Here is a 23,638-nt window from a genome sequence, read left to right on the forward strand (position 1 = left end):
GGACGAGAGAAATCGTACACCCTCATTCCTCACTGGGAGACCTTGGGCCAGTCTCTGCCTCTCAGCCTGGCTTACCTCGCAGGGTTGTTGTGCGGATTAAATGGGAAGAGGACCACGTGTACCATTTTGAGGTCCTTTGAGTAAAGGTGGGGGGGAAATTGCAGCAAAAGTAAAAGGGCACTGGGTTCCCTCTTCTCCCCCCCCCCTTTTAATACTCCGGAACATACGGTATCCTCCCGATGAAGTTAAACAACAGATCAACAGAGCAGACAGATACCCAGAGAGAATTTGCTGCAAGACAGACCCCCAAAAAAGAAGATACAGTGGTGCCTCGCAAGACGAAAAGAATCCGTTCTGTGATTCTCTTCGTCTAGCGGTTTTTTCGTCTTGCGAAGCAAGCTCATTGAAGGATTAGCGGATTAGCGCTATTAACGGCTTTTAGCGGCTTATCTGCTGATCGAATCAGCTGATAAGCGGCTAAGAAAAAAGGGGGGGAAGCCAGCAGGAACTCGCAAGACATTGTCGTCTTGCGAAGCAAGCCCATAGGAGATTCGTTTTGCGAAGCACCTCCAAAACGGAAAACTCTTTCGTCTAGCGCGTTTTCCGTCTTGCGAGGCATTCGTCTTGCGGGGCACCACTGTAACAGAACACCAACAGTAATCACATACAGCTCCCAAGTTAAAACAGTTCAACGCATCATCAGAGATCTACAACCTCTCCTAGACAACGACAGTTCTCTTTCTCAAGCTCTGGGAGGAAGACCTTTCATTGCCTACAGACAGCCACCCAATCTTAAACAACTCCTCACCCACAATAATACAACAATCAGACTTAACACAGACACTGGTACCAGAGCCTGCAATAAACCCAGATGCCAACTTTGCTGCCACACATACCCAGACAACACCATTACTGCCCCCAACAACATCAAACATCTCAGGACTATTTATTTAATTGTTCATCTTCTAACATTGTGTATGCCATCAACAGTGCCCTTCAGCCTTCTATATTGGACAAACAGGCCACACCCTATGCTTGGCAGGGGGTTGGACTCGATGGCCCTTGTGGTCTCTTCCAACTCTATGATTCTATGATTCTATGATTCTATGATAAATGGACATAAATCTGATATCAGGAATCACAAGACAGAGAAACGAGTAGGAGAACACTTCAATCTCCCAGGACATTCTATACAAGGTCTCAAAGTAGCTGTCTTATTACAAAAGAATTTCAGAAACAGACTGGAAAGAGAAGTTGCTGAGTTGCAACTTATTACCAAACTTAAAACCATGGAGAGACCTGATCTGAATAGAGACATTGGATTCCTATCTCATTATGCACGATAAAGCTGTTTGTAACCATCTCACCCCTTGCTTTTTCCTGTAAGACCAATTGCAGTCGTTAATTACCACACCTATCAGTCAATCACGCAGTCCCACCACCCTTCTGAGTAATACCCCTCCCCACCCTCCCACTATATACAGTAGTACCTCGGGTTAAGTACTTAATTCGTTCCGGAGGTCCGTTCTTAACCTGAAACTGTTCTTAACCTGAAGCACCACTTTAGCTAATGGGGCCTCCTGCTGCCGCCGCGCCGCCGGAACATGATTTCTGTTCTCATACTGAAGCAAAGTTCTTAACCTGAAGCACTATTTCTGGGTTAGCAGAGTCTGTAACCTGAAGCGTATGTAACCCGAGGTACCACTGTATCTGAAGAAGTGTGCATGCACACGAAAGCTCATGCCAATAACTAACTTAGTTGGTCTCTAAGGTGCTACTGGAAGGAATTTTTAAATTTAATCTTATTTATTTTGATTTGCTTCGACTACGGCAGACCAACACGGCTACCTACCTGTAGCTATGTCTATATGAATTTCTGAAGTTTTCCCAGTGAGCCGGTACATAGATACATTGATCAGTGAATTCTTACATTTGGTATCGTGCAGCAGAGGCCCTTTGAATAGATAGGAAGAAACTGTGAAGAAGTGTTTTGTGGGGACAAGTCACAAAAGTCACAAAAGTGATTGTGCTGATTTTGGTAGTGGGCTGCATGTGCGTGATATCTGCTGGAGGGGCAAACCACCGCCCCCCCACCTACACATAAATTCCTGCAACAAATGTAGATGTGAAAGATTTGGATTGTATTATAAAAGATTGTATTATAAAAGGGACGCAGGTGGCGCTGTGGGTTAAACCACAGAGCCTAGGACTTGCCGATCAGAAGGTCGGCGGTTCGAATCCCCGCCATGGGGTGAACTCCTATTGCTCGGTCCCTGCTCCTGCCAACCTAGCAGTTCGAAAGCACACCAGTGCAAGTAGATAAATAGGTACCGCTCCGGCGGGGAGGGAAACGGCGTTTCCGTGTGCTGCTCTGGTTCGCCAGAAGCGGCTTAGTCCTGCTGGCCACATGACCCGGAAGCTGTACGCCGGCTCCCTCGGCCAATAAAGCGAGATGAGCGCCGTAACCCCAGAGTCGGCCACGACTGGACCTAATGGTCAGGGGTCCCTTTACCTTATAAAAGATGTAGGAGGAAATGACAAACAACGGGTCCCACAAAGGAGAAGAGGGAAGATTCCAGGAGATTCTATGGAATCCTCGTCTTTATGTTGTATGTCTGATACGTGATTGTAAAACTTTTAAATTTGAGAAACCAAATAAATAAATTTTTAAAAGGGAAGGGTCATCTAGTCCAACTGTTTGCAGAGCAGGAATCGCGCCACGGGACTGCCAGGTCCCAGCAGCCAGCAGGGCCAATGGTCAGAGATGATGGCGGCAGCTGGAACGAGGCAACAATTCCTGCCTTGTGGGGGTCAGACTGGATGACCTTTGGGGACCCCTCCCAACTCTACAATTCTATATCTAGAGATGCTCCCTCCCTCAGAGGAAGGATGGGGGTTAGATGATGCAAGAAAATCCCCCCCCCCGCCTCCTGAGCGGTTCCGGGGTGGGGGCACTCTCATTCATGAAAATGCTCCAGGAAATCTGGAGTAGTAGTAACAATCAAATCAATCAAAAAAGTAGTAACAATGAGGTTAAGATTTCCTAACGCCCCCCACCCAAAAAAAGGTCATAAGGGAGGAAGGCTAACCCCCGCATTGCAGAACCTCAGTGGCGTAGCGTGGCTTGTCAGCACCCGGGGCAAGGCAAGTAATTTGCGCCCCCTAACCCATGGATTTGCGCCCCCTAACCCGTGGATTTGCGCCCCCTAACCCTAACCCCCAGATGTTGCGCCCGGTGCGGCCGGTCCCCCCTGCACCCCCCACGCTACGCCACTGTCAGAACCTTCCTGGAGAAGGATGGGGGGGTCTCCATCTCAATGCCAAAGGGGGGGGGGCGTTCAGTGGCAACAGCTCCTCTCCCCAAATAGGGGGCCCCCTTGGAGCACGTGGCTGGCGGGGGTGAGGGGGGGGTCTTGGGCACGGAGTGGATGGAAAATTTTTCCAGAGGGGGCGGAGCCGCGAGTGGGTGGGTGGGTGGGGGGAGAAGAGGGATAGGCGGGTCCCGGGAAAGAATTAAGGCGCCGCCGGCAGGAGGCTGAGCGCATTGCGCAGAGCGGAGGAGCTTCGGTCAGGTGCGTCCGGGCGCCGGGCTGGGAGATGCGTCAGCCCAACGCCGCAGCCCTTTGTCAGCCCTTTCTGGAGCCTCCCTCCCTTCGAAGATGGCCCGGGTGGTGGGGGGAAAAGGTTTGGGCTTGGAAGAGGGGGTTGGACGCCGGGGACCCCTTTGGGCGTCTCCAAGATTCCCGGTTTACCTTTTCCAGGACGCCTGGGTCCACCTCTCTCTCTCTCTCTCTCTCTCTCTCTCCCTCTCTCTCCTCTGTTCCTCCAGGACGCCTGGGTCCTCTTCCTCCCCGCCCCCACTCCACCTCTGTTCCTCCAGGACGCCTGGGTCCTTTCTCTCTCTCTCTCTCTCTCTCCCTCCCTTCCTCCTTCCCTCCTTCCAGGACGCATGAGTCCTCTCTCTCTCTCTCTCTCTCTCTTTCTTTCTTTCTTTCTTTCTCTCTCCCCCACGCCCACCTCTGTTCCTCCAGGACGCTCTCTCTCTCTCTCTCTCTCTCTCTCTCTCTCTCCCTTCCTCCTTCCCTCCTTCCAGGACGCCTGGGTCCTCTTCCTTTTCCTCTCCCCCACCCCTCTCCACCTCTGTTCCTCCAGGACGCCTGGGTCCCCCCCCTTTCTCTCCCTTCCTCCTTCCCTCCTTCCAGGACGCCTGGGTCCTCTCTCTCTCTCTCCCTCCCTCCCTCCCTCCACCTCTGTTCCTCCAGGACGCCTGGGTCCGTCATCTCTCTCTCTCTCTCTCTCTCTCTCTCCCTCCCTCCCTCCCTCTCCTTCTCCCTCTCCCCCCCCCCCATGCCTGGGTCCCTTGCAGTGGCGTAGCGTGGGGGTGCAGGGGGGCCGGCCACACCGGGGCAACATCTGGGGGGTAGGGTTAGGGGGCGCAAATCCACGGGTTAGGGGCGCAAATCCACGGGTTAGGGGGCGCAAATTACTTGCCTTGCCCCGGGTGCTGACAACCCACGCTACGCCACTGGTCCCTTTTCCCTTCGGCTTTGCAAAGGGAGGCACTGCGTCCCCAGGGAGGAAAAGCAGAGGTTGAGGGGGCCTTCCTCCATGTTTCAAAGACCCCTTCACCTTTTCTTTTTCTCCTAAATTGTCTAGATCGGATGAAGAAGGGAGGGGGGGAGTCGGACACCTGGGTCCCCTCCCCCCAGCGTTGCCACTTAGTTAATAATTGGACAGTGCAGTGTGGTTATTATTTCTTACAGCAATGTAAAAATGCAATGTTTAAATCGCGTTAAAACCATTTAGGGTGGGTGGGCCACTGACCTCAACTGGCAGTCTGGAGTTTGGGGGGGGAGCGCAGGGATGTTTCTCGGACACCTGGGTCCGCCCCAGCCCCCTTTCCACTCTGTTTTCCTCCCAATGTTTCCCCAAGATTTATTTTTCCTGTCTGAATGCATCCACGCCATAACGATTCCTGGTTCTCTCTTCCTGCCATGCCTCTGTAGGAGTCTCTGTTCAGGCGTCTCCCGCCTTCTGAGCGCTGGGATTGGCTCATTGCCCTTTCACTCCCCCTTTCCGGCACAGAGACTCTGCAGAAACGCCTCTGCCCTTTTCCTTCTTGCATTCCTCCATCCATCTGGAACAGGAACTCGGACAGAGAGACGCATGCCTCCAGTGGCGTAGCGTGGGGGGTGCAGGGGGGGCCGGGCGCACCGGGCGCAACATCTGGGGGTTAGGGTTAGGCGGCGCAAATCCACGGGTTAGGGGGCGCAAATTACTTGCCTTGCCCCGGGTGCTGACAACCCACGCTACGCCACTGCATGCCTCACTCTGTGCTTCTGCAAGAGGAAGAGCGAAGCGTCCCTTAGGCACATTGAAGTGGCTACCAGCTATTGCACCCTCTTTCTCCCCCAGAACAAACATCATGACACCCCCGTTTGTGGTTGAGAGCCCAGATGTCAAGTACACCCCAGACTTCATTGAGGCCAGATACAGCTACCCCACAGCTCAAGTCTGCCAGGAAAACGGGGTGACCAAGGTATGGTATAAAATGGGGAGTGGGGGGGGGCTCAAGATGGGTGAGTTGAATGAAGGAGTAGAGGTGAGGGGGGCGTCAGAGGCCTGGAAACGATGCCTTATGAGGAATGGCTAAGGGAGCTGGGCATGTTTAGCCTGGAGAAGAGGAGGTTAAGGGGTGATATGATAGCCATGTTCAAATATATAAAAGGATGTCACATAGAGGAGGGAGAAAGGTTGTTTTCTGCTGCTCCAGAGAAGCGGACACGGAGCAATGGATCCAAACTACAAGAAAGAAGATTCCACCTAAACATGAGGAAGAACTTCCTGACAGTAAGAGCTGTTCAACAGTGGAATTTGCTGCCAAGGAGTGTGGTGGAGTCTCCTACTTTGGAGGTCTTTAAGCAGAGGCTTGACAACCATATGTCAGGAGTGCTCTGATGGTGTTTCCTGCTTGGCAGGGGGTTGGACTCGATGGCCCTTGTGGTCTCTTCCAACTCTGTGATTCTGTAATTCTATGATTCTATGACGTGCCTTAAACTGGTCCACACCAATTTGAACTATCTGGCAGTGTACAGAGGTACAGTGGTACCTCGAATTAAGTACTTAATTCGTTCCGGAGGTCTGTTCTTAACCTGAAACTGTTCTTAACCTGAAGCACCACTTTAGCTAATGGGGCCTCCCGCTGCTGCTGCTGCACGATTTCTGTTCTCATCCTGAAGCAAAGTTCTTAACCCGAGGTACTATTTCTGGGTTAGTGGAGTTTGTAACCTGAAGCGTATGTAACCCGAGGTACCACTGTATATGGCTGGCGGGCATGCAGCTTCCTTCCTAAGCCTTCGCGGGAGTAGAGCGATCCCCGCAGAGACTTGGGAAAAGGTCAACAAGTGGACAGCTCTGGGAAACGGGTGCGGTGGGGGGCAGAGGGATCTTTGCACCACGGCGCCAGGTATGCTTAAGACGGCCCTGACACTGTCCCACCATCGCGTCCTCCGTCGTCCCCTTCTCCTTGTGCCCTCCATCTTCCCCAACATCAGGGTCTTTTCCAGGGAGTCTTCTCTTCTCATCAGGTGGCCAAAGTATTGGAGCCTCAGCTTCAGGATCTGTCCTTCCAGTGAGCACTCAGGGCTGTTTTCCTTCCGAATGGAGAGGTTTGATCTTCTTGCAGTCCGTGGGACTCTCAAGAGTCTCCTCCAGAACCATAATCCAAAAGCATCAATTCTTTGGCGATCAGCCTTCTTTATGGTCCAGCTTTATGGTCTGCGGTGTCCAATTTGTTGTTGTTGAGTCGTTTAGTCGTGTCCGACTCTTCGTGACCCCCTGGACCAGAGCACGCCAGGCACTCCTGTCTTCCACTGCCTCCCGCAGTTTGGTCAAACTCATGCTGGTAGCTTGGAGAACACTGTCCCACCATCTCGTCCTCTGTCGTCCCCTTCTCCTTGTGCCCTCCATCTTTCCCAACATCAGGGTCTTTCCCAGGGAGTCTTCTCTTCTCACAAGGCGGGCAAAGTCTTGGAGCCTCAGCTTCAGGATCTGTCCTGACGTTCTTCTGCATTGTCACTCCCGCAGGTGAAGCCATCCTCCACCGATGTCATTTTCCGCACAGAGAGGCGTGTCCCCAAGCTGGGAGTGATGCTCGTCGGCTGGGGCGGGAACAATGGCTCCACGGTGACGGCTGCTGTCTTAGCCAATCGGTTGGGCCTCTCCTGGATGACAAAGACGGGACGGAAGGTGAGTGAAACTGGGGGCAGCTATCGGGCTTTATGTGGGAACGAGGGCTAAAAACAGGAGTAAGGAAAGTTTTGTGCCGGGCCAAGTCTGACTAGCCTTTTGGTAGCAACAAATGTATTTTATCTTTTTTTATATATGGGGTGTGTGCGTCCATGATTGTTTTCATTTCTGCTGTTTTCTTGTTTCCTTCACTTCTGTTTTTCCTTTTGTTGTTGTCGTTTGTCTTGTTTACTTGTCAATACCGCAGCGAGTTACTCTGGGAAATTTGTTTGAACTGAGATGCAAACATATTTCCCCCTTTAAATAACGTTTGGGGATGCGGGTGGTGCTGTGGTCTAAACCACAGAGCCTAGGACATGCCGATCAGAAGGTCGGCAGTTCGAATTCCCGTGACAGGGTGAGCTCCCGTTGCTCGGTCCCTGCTCCTGCCAACCTAGCAGTTCGAAAGCATGTCAAAGTGGAAGTAGATAAATAGGTACCACTCCGGCGGGAAGGTAAATGGCGTTTCCGTGCGCTGCTCTGGTTCGCCAGAAGCGGCTTAGTCCTGCTGGCCACATGACCCGGAAGCTGTACGCTGGCTCCCTTGGCCAATAAAGTGAGATGAGCGCCGCAACCCCAGAGTCGGCCACGACTGGACCTAATGGTCAGGGGTCCCTCTACCTTTTATATGGTTTATCCTGCGCCTTCCATCAAAAGGGCCAGGTTGGTTTTGAGGAGAAAATGTTGGCCGAAATCTGATAATTCCTTTCCACTAATAAAAAGCAACATTCAATCTTTCATCTGGAGGTGAAAATACTGATTTTGGTCCAATCCATTTTCCCCACCCACTTCTAATAAAAAGCATCGTTCAGTCTCTGGTTTCTGATCTGTTGCTGTTTTCAGTCTGAAGTAAATCATTCTTATTTTTTTTAAAAAACAAAACAGAAGCAGCTCCATGTTAGGACAATGTTAGGCTACCCAAAATGTCGACCCAAAAAAGTGCATTTCAACTGAGTTTGGCAATTGGTCTGTCTAACCCAGACCAGGGGAACCTTTGATAGAGAGATAAAATCTTTATTTGCTTCAGCCACAGCAATCAAATACAGATCTAGTTGGCTATACAAAATACATTCTGAGAACTTACTATACAAATGAAAGAGTTGATAACTGCCCTTGACCACAAATATAGCATATGAACGAGTGAGGCTTTCTTTACGTTAACTGGTTAAACTGGTGTTAAACTGGTTGTGGAACCTTTGACTCTCCAGATGTTATTGTTGTTTAGTCGTGCCCGACTCTTCGTGACCCCATGGACCAGAGCACGCCAGGCACTTCTGTCTTTGTTTTTTTGATGTTGAGTTTCAAACTATATTTTGCGCTCTCCTCTTTCACCCTCATCAAAAGGTTCTTTAATTCCTCCTCACTTTCTGCCATCAAGGTTGTGTCATCTGCATATCTGAGGTTGTTGATATTTCTTCCAGCAATCTTAATTCCGGCTAGGGATTCATCCAGCCCAGCCTTTCGCATGATGAATTCTGCATATAAGTTAAATAAGCAGGGAGACAATATACAGCCTTGTCATACTCCTTTCCCAATTTTGAACCCATCAGTTGTTCCATATCCAGTTCTAACTGTAGCTTCTTGTCCCACATAGAGATTTCTCAGGAGACAGAGGAGGTGATGAGGCACTCCCATTTCTTTTAGAACTTGCCATAGTTTGCTGTGGTCGACACAGTCAAAGGCTTTTGCATAGTCAGTGAAGCAGAAGTAGATGTCTTTCTGGAACTTTGCTGGGTACCCTCCCTGAATGGGGAAGGTTGTGGGCTGAAGCTGTGAGCCAAGATCTCGACGTTTCTAATAAGTCCCCTTCCTTTCTCTCTCCTAGCATGCGAATTATTATGGATCACTCTTGCAAGCGTCCACCGTTTGTCTGGGCAGCGGTCCGACCGGCGACGTCTACATCCCTTTCCGGGATCTTCTTCCAATGGTTCACCCCAATGATATTGTCTTTGATGGTAAGTGCTGGGTTCGAATCTCCCCGGACGTAGCCGGGATTTGGCCGTCGGAAACGGCGTCCGGGCGGAAATTGCTTAAATGTTATTTACAGATAAATTAAAGGTAAAGGGTAAAGGGACCCCTGACCATTAGGTCCAGTCGTGTACGACTCTGGGGTTGCAGCGCTCATCTCGTTTTACTGGCCGAGGGAGCCGGCGTACAGCTTCCGGGTCATGTGGCCAGCAGGACTAAGCCGCTTCTGGCGAACCAGAGCAGCGCACGGAAACGCCATTTACCTTCCCGCCGGAGCAGTACCTATTTATCTACTTGCACTTTGACGTGCTTTTGAACTGCTAGGTTGGCAAGAGCAACGGGAGCTCACCCCGTCGCGGGGATTCGAACTACCGACCTTCTGATCGGCAAGTCCTAGGCTCTGTGGTTTAACCCACAGCGCCACCCGTGTCCCATGACCCTACCTTAGATAGCTCTTTTTTAAAAAAAGGGTATGGGGGGGGCAGTATATTCACAGTGTGCCTATTCCTGTGACCGTCTTGCCCTTTTCCCTTCCGCCAGGCTGGGATATCTCTTCCCTGAACCTAGCGGATGCCATGCGCCGGGCGGAAGTCCTCGACTGGGCGTTGCAAGAGCAGCTGCGCCCCCACATGGAGGACCTGAAGCCAAGGGCCTCCATTTATATCCCCAAGTTCATCGCGGACAACCAGGAGGAGAGAGCCGACAACGTCCTGACGGGAACCATAGCGCAGCAGGTGGGCGCTTGGGACCAGCGGGCGCGAGGCTCCCAGCTGCTGGCATTGCCCCTTGCGACGGGCAGGATCCAGACCCCCTGGGCTGTTCTGTGTGCAGGATAGCTCTGCAAAGCTCGGGTTTATCACAATGTCCTGGGTTCGATTCCTGGCAGCGTCGCCTGGGAGAGAAACGCTGCCAGTCCGTGTTTGCCAAACTGGGTTAGATGGCCCAGGGGGGTTGACTTGGCCTAAAGCAATGTACTCTGATTTTAAACCAGTCATGTATTCAGACGCTTGAAGACTTGTCTTAGTTTCTAAGGGAAGAACCACAGCTCGGCTGTTCAACATACCATAATGCTCCTGGGGAAAACTTCCTTGTCAGAAACCCTAGATAGTTGCTGCCGGTCAGTGTTGGCCTATGTGGACCAGTTGTCTATAAGAGGCATTTTTTCCCTATATTCCTACTTAAAATGACCCCTTTTATTCAAAACCACAAGAACTGCCATCATAGCTTTTGTTTTAATAACAACAACAACAATAACAATAATAATAATATTTATACCCCGCCCTCCCTGGCCAAAACCGGGCTCAGGTTGGCTAACATCAGATATATAACATCTTACCATAAAATCAAGCAATCAATTAAAATACATCCTGAAATCAGAATCAAAGTGAAATCTAATAAGATGGCAACCCGCAAATTAGGGATGGGGAACTTAGATGCTTAATCTCCTAAAAAAAGGAATGGTCCCATAGGGCAGTAATGGATCACCTGCCTTGCATGTGATCTCTTCAGGTTCAGAAGTACCGCTGGATCCATCCTCTTGCCTGAAATCCTGGCGAGTTGCTGCTGCCAGTCAGTTTAGACAGTACTATTCAGGATTCCCTGGTCCTGAATGGGGTGACTGTGCCCCTGAAGGACCAGGTGCGCAGCCTGGGAGTCATTCTGGACTCACAGCTGTCCATGGAGGCAAAAGTTAATTCTGTGTCCAGGGCGGCTGTCTACCAACTCCACCTGGTACGCAGGATGAGACCCTCCCTGCCCGCAGACTGTCTGGCCAGAGTGGTGCATGCTCTGGTTATCTCCCGCTTGGACTATTGCAATGCGCTCTACGTGGGGCTACCTTGGAAGGTGACCTGGAAACTGCAATTAATCCAGAATGCGGCAGCTAGACTGGTGACTGAGAGCAGCCGCCGGGACCACATAACACTGGTTCTGAGAGATCTGCATTGGCTCCCAGTACGTTTCTGAGCACAATTCAAAGTGTTGGTGCTGACCTTGAAAGCCCTAAACAGCCCAGCATACCTGAAGGAGTGTCTCCACCTCCATCGTTCAGCCCGGACACTGAGATCCAGCGCTGAGGGCCTTCTGGCGGTTCCCTCATTGCTAGAAGTGAGGTTACAGGGAACCAGGCAGAGGGCCTTCTCGGTAGTGGCGCCCGCCCTGTGGAACGCCCTCCCACCAGATGTGAAGGAAATAAACAACTACCTGACATTCAGAAGACATCTTAAGGCAGCCCTGTTCGGGGAAGTTTTTTAATATTTAACGCTGTAGTGTTTTTAATCACTTGATTGGGTGTTTTATCTTGGTTTTAATAGTCTGTTGTGAGCCGCCCAGAGTGGCTGGGGAAACTCAGCCAGATAGGTGGGGTATAAATAATAATAATAATAATAAATAATAATAATAATAATAATAATAATAATAATAATAATAATAATAATAATAATTATTATTATTATTATTATTATTATTATTATTATTATTATTATTATTATTATTATTATTATTTATTACTAAGCTAGATGGACTTAGCTGCATTCTCAAAGGCATCCCAGGGGCTCGTTCGCCATTTTGGGTTGGGAAATGACATTGTAGAATACCTGGTCAATCTCCTCCCCTTTACTTAGATGGCCCAGATCCGACAAGATATCCGGGACTTCAAGAATTCCAGTGGGGTAGACAAAGTGATTGTGCTCTGGACAGCAAACACGGAGTGCTTTTGCGACGCCCAGCCCGGTGTGAACGACACAGCCGACAACTTACTCCAAGCCATCGAGGCAAGTTGCCCAAATATCTCCTCTTTAATCTGCACCTCCTCTTTTCCTGAGCCTTTTACTTCAATTGTTGGTTGGTTGGTTTTTAAATGAATTGCAGGGTCCTTTTTGTGCAAAGCGAGTTCAAACTTCCCTTGGCTCCCAAATTGAAATTGTTGTTGAGCTCACCCCGTCGCGGGGATTCGAACCGCCGACCTTCTGATCGGCAAGTCCTAGGCTCTGTGGTTTAACCCACAGTGCCACCCGTGTCCCAAAGACTACCTTAGGCAAAGGGACCCCTGACCATTAGGTCCAGTCGTGACCAACCCTGGGGTTGCGGTGCTCATCTCGCTTTATTGGCCGAGGGAGCCGGCGTACAGTAACGCGCTCCGTTACTTCCGGGTTGCTGCGGAGCACAACTCGAACACGCTCAACCCAGAGCGCATTCAACTTGAGGTACGACTGTACAGTGGTACCTCAGGTTACATACGCTTCAGGTTACAGACTCTGCTAACCCAGAAATAGTGCCTCGGGTTAAGAACTTTGCTTCAGGATGAGAACAGAAATCGGGCTGCGGCGGCAGCAGGAGGGCCCATTAGCTAAAGTGGTGCTTCAGGTTAAGAACAGTTTCAGGTTAAGAACGGACCTCCAGAATGAATTAATAAGTACTTAACCCGAGGTACCACTGTAGTTGGAAGGTCTTCCGGGGGGAGGGGGTCATCTAGCCCAACCCCCTGCAACACAGGAATTTTTTGCCCAACGTGAGACTCGAACCCACAACCCGGAGATTGAGAGTGAGGGATCTTGCTGTCCGCTGAGAGTTGAGATCTAGAGGCCCTCCCCAGTGAGTTTTTGTGGTTGGGGGGTTGCCTGGGTGGGAGAGGTGCCCCCCAAGACAGCTTCTGCTTTGCTGCCCATCAAACCACCCCTTTTCTCTTGCTTTTTTGGGGGTCCAGTGCGGGCTGGACGTCTCGCCCTCCACCCTCTTTGCCGTCGCCAGCATCTTGGAGGGGTGCAGCTACATCAACGGCTCCCCCCAGAACACCTTCCTGCCGGGGGTCATGCAACTGGCGGTCCAACGGCGCGTCTTCATCGTCGGCGATGACTTCAAGTCTGGTCAGACGAAGATTAAATCGGTCCTGGTGGATTTCCTCATCAGTTCTGGGATTAAGGTGAGCTGCTTAACCCAAAAGGTCCTAAGGAAATTTTCCCAACCATTCTCTTTTTGTTGGGATGCTTGTCTTCGTTCCAATAGGGGGAACTTTGCGAGTACCTGGAACTAGCAAAACTGACAGATATACAGTGGTGCCTCGCAAGACGAAAAGAATCCGTTCTGTGATTCTCTTCGTCTAGCGGTTTTTTCGTCTTGCGAAGCAAGCCCATTGAAGGATTAGCGGATTAGCGCTATTAGCGGCTTTTAGCGGCTTACCTGCTGATCGGATCAGCTGATAAGTGGCTTAGCAGCTTAGAAAAAGGGGGGGGGGAGGAAAAAACCCCAGCAGGAACTCGCAAGACATTGTCGTCTTGCAAAGCAAGCCCATAGGAAATTCGCTTTGCGAAGCACCTCCAAAACGGAAAACTCTTTCGTCTAGCGAGTTTTCCGTCTTGCGAGGCATTCGTCTTGCGGGGCACCACTGTACCGTATTTTTCGCTCTATAAGACGCACCAGACCACCAGACGCACCTAGTTTTTGGAGGAGGAAAACAAGGAAAAAAATATTCTGAATCTCAGAAGCCAGAACAGCAAGAGGGATCACCGCGCAGCGAAAGCAGCAATCCACTCTTGCTGTTCTGGCTTCTGGGATAGCTGCGCAGCCTGCATTCGCTCCATAAGACGCACACGCATTTCCCCTTACTTTTTAGGAGGGGAAAAGTGAGTCTTATAGAGCAAAAAATACGCTATTTACAAAACCAGGGCTCGACTACAAAAACCTGGTTGTGTTTAGAATAATCTTGTGCATAATATAAAAAACACAAAGTGAGACATGAAGGAAATCCAAAGGGAAAATATGAAGAACAAACGGATTATAAAAAACGCGTGAGGCAGACGGTGGAAGTCTTTTAAAAAAACATCACTTTTTAAGGTAGATAAGGACAGGATGAAATTATGCAATTGAATATAAATATAGATGGGAAACGGCTATGTATAGTGAATGCTTATCTACCTTAAAAAATTTTCACCTATGATCTTTTTCTTTTACTCCTTTATTTTTTCTTTGTTCCTTTTTTCTGATATCTTGTCTTTCATTTCACTCCTTTATTATGAACAGCATTTTATAGAGGTATAAATAACTGTAAATATGAAAAGAGGCAAAGTATCCTCTAATTTTTCCCCCTTGGTTATATGTATTTTCTTTTTCCGTTGTATTTTCTTTTGTTGTAAATATGTATGTTTTCTAATTTGTACTTAATAAAAAAAAGAGAAGGTCCTAAGGAAACGTCGAAACCATCTCTTGCTCCAACTGCTATTGCCTCTGGACCCTCCTATCGCTGGCATGGCACCCCCAAAACGTTGCCCAGAAGTGACTCTTTATACAGAAATGAGAGCATTACGGAGATCTGTCCACAGGAGTCTCTGCTGACCCCTAGCTTGACCCTTGGGGCAGCCAAACTGGCTCAACTGGTTCCAAACTGGAGTGCTTAACTGCCTCTCGAACCAGGAGAAGGCAGCTGTTAGGTGTCTGCTTTGCAACAGTCCCACTTTGCTATTTAATCGAGCTGTTCCCTGAGGCCTAGCAGCTTTGTGTGGTTTTAGTAATACAAATAGTAATAATGTTAAATGCCGCCCAGCGGACTGCCCTAGTCACTCTGGGCGGATGGCAGCAAAATATTAAAAACGTGATAAAACATCAATGGTTAAAAACTTCCCTAAACAGGGCTGCCTTCGGGTGTCTTCTAAAAGTCAGATAGTTGTTTTCCTCTTTGACATCTGGTGGGAGGGCGTTCCACAGGGCGGGTGCCACCACCGAGAAGGCCCTCTGCCTGGTTCCCTGCAACCTCGCTTCTCGCAGGGAGGGAACTGCCAGAAGGCCCTCGGCGCTGGAGCTCGGTGTCCGGGCTGGACGGTAGGGGTGGAGACGCTCCTTCAGGGATACTGGGCCATTTAGGGCTTTCAAGGTCAGCACCAACACTTTGAATTGTGCTTGGAAACGTACTGGGAGCCAGTGTAGGTCTTTCAAGACCGGTGTTATGTGGTCTCAGCGGCCGCTCCCAGTCCCCAGTCTAGCTGCCGCATTTTGGATTAGTTGTAGTTTCTGGGTCACCTTCCAAGGTAGCCCCACATAGAGCACATTGCAGTAGTCCAATCGAGAGATAACTAGAGCATGCACCACTCTGGCGAGACAGTCCACAGGCTGGTAGGGTCTCAGCCTGTATACCATACTGGGAGCCAGTGAAGGTCTTTTAGGACAGGTGCTATATGTTCCCAGTCACAAGTCTGGATTAGCTGCCTTTTCCAAGTCGCCTTCAAAGTGAGCCCCACGTGGAGCGCATGGCAGTTGTCCAAGCGGGAGATAACCAGAGCATGGACCGCTGTGGCGAGACCATGCGCAGGCAGGGAGGGTCTCCGATGGAGCTAGTGGACGCAGAATGGACCTGCGCCTCCATGGACAGCTGTGAGTCCAAAATGGCTCCCAGGCTGCGCACCTGGTCCTTTAGGGGCACGGTTACCCCATTCAGGACTAGGGAGTCCGGCAAGCCAAGCCTCTCATTGCTGCCCCCCTCTCTCTCTTGGGTTCCAGCCCGTCTCCATCGTCAGCTACAACCACCTTGGCAACAACGATGGGAAGAATCTTTCTGCCCCCGCCCAGTTTCGCTCCAAGGAGATTTCGAAGAGCAACGTCGTGGACGACATGGTACAATCGAATCCCATCCTCTATGGGCCCGGCGAGCGCCCAGACCACTGTGTGAGTAGGGGCAGAGGGTGGTCAACATTTGCTTGCCTGGATGGGGTGAGGAAAATAATAATAATAATGATAATAATTTATTATTTATACCCCACCCATCTGGCTGAGTTTCCCCAGCCACTCTGGGCGGCTCCCAATCGAGTGTTAAAAACAATACAGCATTAAATATTAAAAACTTCCCTAAACAGGGCTGCCTTCAGGTGTCTTTTAAAGAGAAGATAGCTGCTTATTTCTTTCACATCTGATGGGAGGGCGTTCCACAGGGTGGGTGCCACCACCGAGAAGGCCCTCTGCCTGCTTTCGTGTAACTTGGCTTCTTGCAATGAGGGAACCACCAGAAGGCCCTCGGTGCTGGACCTCAGTGTCCGGGCAGAACGATGGGGGTGGAGACGCTCCTTCAGGTATACTGGGCTGTTTAGGGCTGTCAAGGTCAGCACAAACACTTTGAATTGTGCTCGGAAATGTACTGGGAGCCAATGAAGATCTCTCAGGACTGGTGTTATGTGGTCCCGGCGACCAGTCTGGCAGCCGCATTCTGGATTAATTGCAGTTTCTGGGTCACCTTCAAAGGTAGCCCCACATAGAGCGCATTGCAGTAGTCTAAGCGGGAGATAACCAGAGCATGCACCACTCTGGCCAGACAGTCTGCGGGCAGGGAGGGTCTCATCCTGCGTACCAGATGGAGCTGCCCTGGACACAGAACTGACCTGCGCCTCCATGGACAGCTGTGAGTCCAAAATGTGCACCTGGTCTTTCAGGGGCACAGTCACCCCATTCAGGATTGTTGCCCCTGTTTCCTCACCAGTGCCCATTCCCCTCCTCTCCCCGGACAGGTGGTGATCAAGTATGTCCCCTACGTCGGCGACAGCAAGCGGGCTCTGGACGAATACACCTCCGAGATTGCAATGGGCGGCACGAGCACCATAGTCATTCACAACGTCTGCGAGGTGCGTGAGGAATGGCGCCGGCAGCGGATGAGGAAGTGGGGAGTGTTGTTCCCTACTCCCAAGTCCCCATTTGGACGAAGAGAGCTAGGAAATGTGTGGCTAAGGTTCGCCGGCTATGAAGGACTTGCTCGTAAATTTTCTTGACAGCTGCACGAATTACCGTATTTTCCGCTCTATAAGACTCACAAGACCGCAAGACGCACCTACGGTAGTTTTTGGAGGAGGGAAACAAGAAAAAAAATATTCTGCATCTCAGAAGCCAGAACAGCAAGAGGGATTGCTGTGCAGCGAAAGCAGCAATCCCTCTTGCTGTTCTGGCTTCTGGGATAGCTGCGCAGCCTGCATTCGCTCCATAAGACGCACACACATTTCCCCTTACTTTTTAGGAGGGGAAAAGTGAGTCTTATAGAGCAAAAAATACGGTATTATATCTAGGAAGCGGAAGGGGCAAGCAAAATAGCAGGGAGGATTGGTATATATAGAGGTGTGGGATATAGTATTGATGATAACATGTGCCGTTAAGGCAGCCTTTCTCAACCTGTGGGTGTCCAGATGTTGTTGGACTACAACTCCCATCCTCCCTGAGCTACGGCCTTGGTAGCTGGGGGTGATGGGAGTTGTAGTTCAACAACATCTGGGGACCCACAGGCTGAGAAAGGCTGCGTTAAGGCAAGGCGGGAAATACACAGGGTAAATGATTTGGAGGAGATGTGGAAGGTGTTTGTGGAATTTGTACTGTTAAAACGGAAAGGGGTCAAACCATTGCAAGAGGTGTTGAAATTTTGGGAGGTTGGATAGTTACAATGGAATGGTATTTATTTATGATTATTACTTTGTCAAAATAGGGACCCGGGTGGCGCTGTGGGTTAAACCACAGAGCCTAGGGCTTGCTGATCAGAAGGTCGGCGGTTCAAATCCCTACGACGGGGTGAGCTCCCGTTGCTCGGTCCCAGCTCCTGCCAACCTAGCAGTTCGAAAGCCCGTCAAAGTGCAAGTAGATAAATAGGTACCACTTCAGTGGGAAGGTAAACGGCATTTCCGTGCACTGCTCTGGTTCGCCAGAAGCGGCTTAGTCATGCTGGCCACATGACCCGGAAGCTGTACGCCGGCTCCCTCGGCCAATAAAGCAAGATGAGCGCCGCAACCCCGGAGTCGGTCAGGACTGGACCTAATGGTCAGGGGTCCCTTTACCTTTACCTTATTTTGTCAAAGTAATAAAATATTGGGGGGAGGGGAGAGATAATGAGCGGCTATTTTCAAGCTGGGGAGACAGGTGCGAATTATCGCGTCCGAGGGGGACGGTTTGGAACAACATGGCAAATCCTTCCTGCTGCCCCCATCTCTGTAGGATTCCTTACTGGCCAGCCCTATAATCTTGGATTTGGTGATCCTGGCTGAGCTCTGCGAACGGATCCGAGTGACCGTTGAGGGCGACTCGGAGCCTGAGCCGCTTCACAGCATCTTGTCTCTCCTGGGTTTCCTCTGCAAGGCTCCCCTCGTCCCTGAAGGAGCGCCGGTGGTCAACGCTTTCTTTCGCCAAAGGGCCGCCATCGAGAACCTGTTCAGGTAATCGCAGGAAACTTGGTCCTCCTTCTGAGGAGACCCACCGAACTGAGCAGGCGTAACTAACTTGGATCCGTTCATTTTCAGGGGGTATGCTCTGAGAGGGACGCGGTTTGGTCTAATGTATCGGGACGTGGCTTTAAGTAACCATAGCAAGCTAGCTATCTTCCTATATACATATAAACGTAAGCGTGTCGTCACACTGCAGTCTGCGTAGCTGCCAATGGAAGTGTGTGCATTTGTGCACATAAACACACACACATATACTGTGGACCATGGTTTGTATTTGCCCCCTCCCAAAAACGTTTTGTTGTGTTTCAAAGCACACACACGCAATTTGCCATTTTGAGATCCTTTTCCAGCTTTAAACATATTGTTACTGACCTCTCCTTTGAGTCCTCCACCGTGAAGCCTTTTATATATATATAATAAACTAATTTTTATTATTTTTAAAGCTTGGAAAACGAATAAGGGGGCTAAGGGAGCTGGGCATGTTTAGCCTGGAGAAGAGGAGGTTAAGGGGTGATATGATAGCCATGTTCAAATATATAAAAGGATGTCACACAGAGGAGGGAGAAAGGTTGTTTTCTGCTGCTCCAGAGAAGCAGACACGGAGCAATGGATCCAAACTACAAGAAAGAAGATTCCACCTAAACATTAGGAAGAACTTCCTGACAGTAAGAGCTGTTTGACAGTGGAATTTGCTGCCAAGGAGTGTGGTGGAGTCTCCTACTTTGGAGGTCTTTAAGCAGAGGCTTGACAACCATATGTCAGGAATGCTCTGATGGTGTTTCCTGCTTGGCAGGGGGTTGGACTCCATGGCCCTTGTGGTCTCTTCCAACTCTATGATTCTATGAATATACAGGGCCACCCAGGCCTAAGAGTCCACATCACCGAGGCAGTGCTGACAGAATACCCCATACTGAGCTTTAGAACAGAGACCCAGTATCAGTATCACAAAGGCTTCATAATTCCTTTTCCTTCCTTCCAAACACATCTTCCGGGGGCTTAGCCCCCAAACCCCTTGGGTGTGTCTGAGGCTATTCCAGGTTACTCCAGGTGCAAACCAGCTCCAAATCTGGACCTTTAAAATAAATAAACCTCCCAAATATTGTATGTCACCCATTTGACTGGGTTTCCCCAAGCCACTCTGGGCGGCTGCCGACAAAATAACTGAAAACACAACAGAACATCAACCGTTAAAAAAACTTCCCTGAAAAGGTCTGCCCGTTTTGGCATTGCTCTGGTAACCATGGAAACCTCCTCCCTGTATCTTTTAAGTCTCACCCCCCCAAAGGGATGGGTTGCACCAGTAACCATGGCAACCCTGGGCCTAGCAACCCTCATTGATTGGGGTCTCCATGGTAACCCTGTGTGTTGCTCCCCATGGGGTGTTGTTGTTTAGTCGTGTCCGACTCTTCGTGACCCCCTGGACCAGAGCACGCCAGGCCCTCCTGTCTTCCACTGCCTCCCGCAGTTTGGTCAAACTCATGCTGGTCGCTTTGAGAACACTGTCCCACCATCTCGTCCTCTGCCGTCCCCTTCTCCTTGCGCCCTCCATCTTTCCCAACATCAGGGTCTTTTCCAGGGAGTCTGCTCTTCTCATGAGGTGGCCAAAGTCTTGGAGCCTCAGCTTCAGGATCTGTCCTTCCAGTGAGCACTCAGGGCTGATTTCCTTCAGAATGGAGAGGTTGGATCTTCTTGCAGTCCATGGGACTCTCAAGAGTCTCCTCCAGCACCAGAATTCAAAAGCATCCATTCTTCGGCGATCAGCCTTCTTTATGGTCCAGCTTTCACTTCCATACATCACTACTGGGAAAACCAGAGCTTTAACTATACGGACCTTTGAGGGCAAGGTGATGTTTCTGCTTTTTGAGATGCTGTCTAGGTTTGTCATCGCTTTTCTCCCAAGAAGCAGGCGCCTTTTAATTTCGTGGCTGCTGTCACCATCTGCAGTGATCATGGAGCGCAAGAAAGTCAAATCTCTCACTGCCTCCATTTCTTCCCCTTCTGTTTACCGGGAGGTGATGGGCCCAGTGGCCATGATCTCCGTTTTCCCCCCCATCCAATTTAAACAAGTGCTTCAATCAGAACCAGGAGGACTGAAATCTTAGCTTATTTTAAACGCTTTGTGTGTAGAAGGTCCCAGGCTCCCTGGATAGCCACGGCTGCCAGTCCGTGCTGGCAGTAAGCTCAGCGTAAGCTCACTATAAAGGCAGCACCCTGTGTTCCCTATCCGAATCAGCCACGAGGAGTAGAAACTCACCTTGTTTTTAGGAATACAGCGGTACCTTGGTTCTCAAACGCCTTGGTTCTCAAACGCCTCGGTGCTCAAACAAGTTGGAACCCAAACACTGCAAACCTGGAAGTTAAGTGTTCTGGTTTGCGAACTTTTTTTGGAAGCCGAACATGCTCCGTTTTGAGTGTTACACTTCCGATTTGAGTGCTACGGGGAGGTCTGTCTGTTTTTGCTATTTTGCGTTTTTGTGGCTCTCTTTTGTTTTGGTTTTGGGACTGCGTGGAGCAGTTCGGCTAACGATTGATTGTGTGACTGCAGTACATTGATTGTTGCTTTCATTTTATGGATCAGTGGTCTCGTTAGATAGTAAAATTCATGTCAAATTGCTGTTTTAGGGGTTGTTTTTAAAAGTCTGGAATGGATTAATCTATTATTATTATTATTATTATTATTATTATTATTATTATTATTTTACAGTGGTACCTCGGGTTAAGTACTTAATTTGTTCTGGAGGTCCGTTCTTAACCTGAAACTGTTCTTAACCTGAAGCACCACTTTAGCTAATGGGGCCTCCTGCTGCTGCCGGAACACGATTTCTGTTCTCATCCTGAAGCAAAGTTCTTAACCTGAAGCACTATTTCTGGATTAGCGGAGTCGGTAACCTGAAGCGTATGTAACCTGAAGTGTATGTAACCCGAGGTACCACTGTAATAATTTGAACTATCTGACAGTGTACAGAGGTACAGTGGTACCTTGAATTAAGTACTTAATTCGTTCCGGAGGTCCGTTCTTAACCTGAAACTGTTCTTAACCTGAAGCACCACTTTAGCTAATGGGGCCTCCCGCTGCCACCACGCCTCCGGAGCACGATTTCTGTTCTCATCCTGAAGCAAAGTTCTTAACCTGAAGCACTATTTCTGGGTTAGCAGAGTCTGTAACCTGAAGCGTATGTAACCTGAAGCGTATGTAACCTGAAGCGTATGTAACCCGAGGTACCACTGTAATAATAATAATAATAATAATAATAATAATAATAATAATAATAATAATAATAATAATAATAATTTATTTATATCCCATCCTCCCCAGCCAAAGCCGGGCTCAGAGCGGCTATCAACAATAAAAGTAACACAGCATTCTGAAACCAATTCATTCTAAAATCAACTCAAAATCAAATTAATGGCAACCATTGGGCTAGAGTTCTATGAGGATTTTGCATTGCTTTCTATGGGAAAGCACGCCTTGGTTTTGGAACGGTCTTCCGGAGCGGGTTAAGTTTGAGAACCAAGCTACCGCTGTAAATGAGTTCAGGATTAGGGGAAACAACTTTCATTTATCTCCTTGCACAGAAGATGCTCCAAGTGTGTAACTCGGGTTTTTCTTGCCCTACAGAGCCTGCGTGGGTCTCCCCCCACAAAACCACATGCAACTGGAGCACAAGACCCGGAGGACGTGGCCCTGCGCCAAGCAGGCCCCCCCGACGCCTGAACCCCCAGCGGCTCGGCCGGCCGCCCCCAAGAAGGCCGCCCCTCACCTGAACGGATTTCTGCGGTCGGCAGAGAGCAACGGGCACCAGCCTCCCGCAAGCCACCTCCTCGGTTTGCAAAACTAGGCTGGCACACCGAATCGTGGCCGGGCCACACCGCTTGGTTAGTTTTTTTTTGCGGGGGGGGGGAGTGGGAACGATCCTTCAATTTCCAACAAAAATTCAGAAGCTGCGGGTGTTTCGGGTTGTTTGTTTTTTAGTTTGAAACAATAAACACTTAGCTAACAGTCGTTCTGGTAGTTTTTGTGTGAATGGTTTGCTGGAATAATAATAATAATATTAGGGTAAAGGGGACCCCTGACCATTAGGTCCAGTCGTGGCCGACTCTTGGGTTGCGGCGCTCATCTCGCTTTATTGGCTGAGGGAGCCGGCGTCCAGCTTCTGGGTCATGTGGCCAGCATGACTAAGTCGCTTCTGGCGAACCAGAGCAGCGCACGGAAACGCCGTTTACCTTCCCGCTGGAGCGGTACCTATTTATCTACTTGCACTGGCATGCTTTCGAACTGCTAGGTTGGCAGGAGCAGGGACCGTGCAATGGGAGCTCACCCCGTCGCGGGGATTCGAACCACCGGCCTTCTGATCGGCAAGTCCTAGGCTCTGTGGTTTAACCCACAGCCCCACCCTCTTTAATTCCCCAACACCCCCCTTGCCAAACAGGCTGTGTTTCAACGAATAAAGGAGGGCAGAAATTGCGCAGTTTGTGGGTCAGAGCCCCTGCTTGGCATGCAGAAGCCTGCAGGGTCCGTCCCTGTGTGAGGTTGATGATGCGGAGCGTATGAGCACTTCATGAGGACTGCAGCCTTAGCTTATTTTTTTAAGCAGAGGGCAATAGTTTAGCGGCAGAGGCTGAAGTTCTGTAGCTCAGCAGTCAGAGCAGCTGCTTGGGCTTGCAGAAGGTCTCTGGTTCCATCCCCAACGGCACCTTCGGGTAGGGGAACAGCTCCTGTCTGAGAGCTGCTGGTAGTCAGCGCAGGTGGACTGGGTGCAAGGCAGCTTCCGGAGTTTAAATCTGCATTTTACGTGGGATTATGAGGACTTGTGTACCTCCACTTGTGTACCTCCAAATCTTAGCATATAAACTATAGCTGTTCCAAACAACTGTTAAGCATAGACTTGAGTGAGAGATGCCGTATGGTTCCAGTTGATCTATTCAATTATTACTACAAGCAAGTCCAATAGTATTTTTACTATACCCTTAGAAAACAACATGATTAGTACCATGGGTCATAGCTGAGCGGAGCATCACGTACCCTACCTGCCTGCGCAAGGCCCTAGCTTGCTGGCAGTCGCCGTGGAACTGCAGAGCTGGGACGCTGAGGGTCATCTAGTCTAACCCTCTGCAATGCAGGAATACGCAGCCGCCCTCGCAAACAAGACTGAACTACCATATTTTTCGCTCCATAAGACGCACCTAGTTTTCAGAGAAAACAAGAAAAC

At 49.8% G+C, this 23,638-nt stretch overlaps 1 protein-coding gene across 1 annotated transcript; it reads left to right on the top strand.

The window, feature by feature from the left end:
- The first annotated feature begins 3,487 nt into the window (after positions 1-3,487).
- On the top strand, positions 3,488-22,426 carry ISYNA1 (inositol-3-phosphate synthase 1). Its single transcript, XM_081177821.1, has 11 exons — positions 3,488-3,572; positions 5,416-5,539; positions 7,087-7,248; positions 9,113-9,242; positions 9,796-9,989; positions 11,877-12,026; positions 12,959-13,174; positions 15,742-15,906; positions 16,740-16,853; positions 18,202-18,419; positions 22,048-22,426. Exons 2-11 carry the CDS (start codon positions 5,426-5,428, stop codon positions 22,265-22,267), a joined length of 1,683 nt encoding a protein of 560 aa, XP_081033947.1. The 5' UTR covers positions 3,488-3,572; positions 5,416-5,425; the 3' UTR covers positions 22,268-22,426.
- The last annotated feature ends 1,212 nt before the right edge of the window (positions 22,427-23,638 follow it).

Source organism: Podarcis bocagei (assembly GCF_964188305.1).
Source record: "Podarcis bocagei genome assembly, chromosome: 18".
NCBI classification, from domain to species: Eukaryota; Metazoa; Chordata; class Lepidosauria; order Squamata; family Lacertidae; genus Podarcis; species Podarcis bocagei.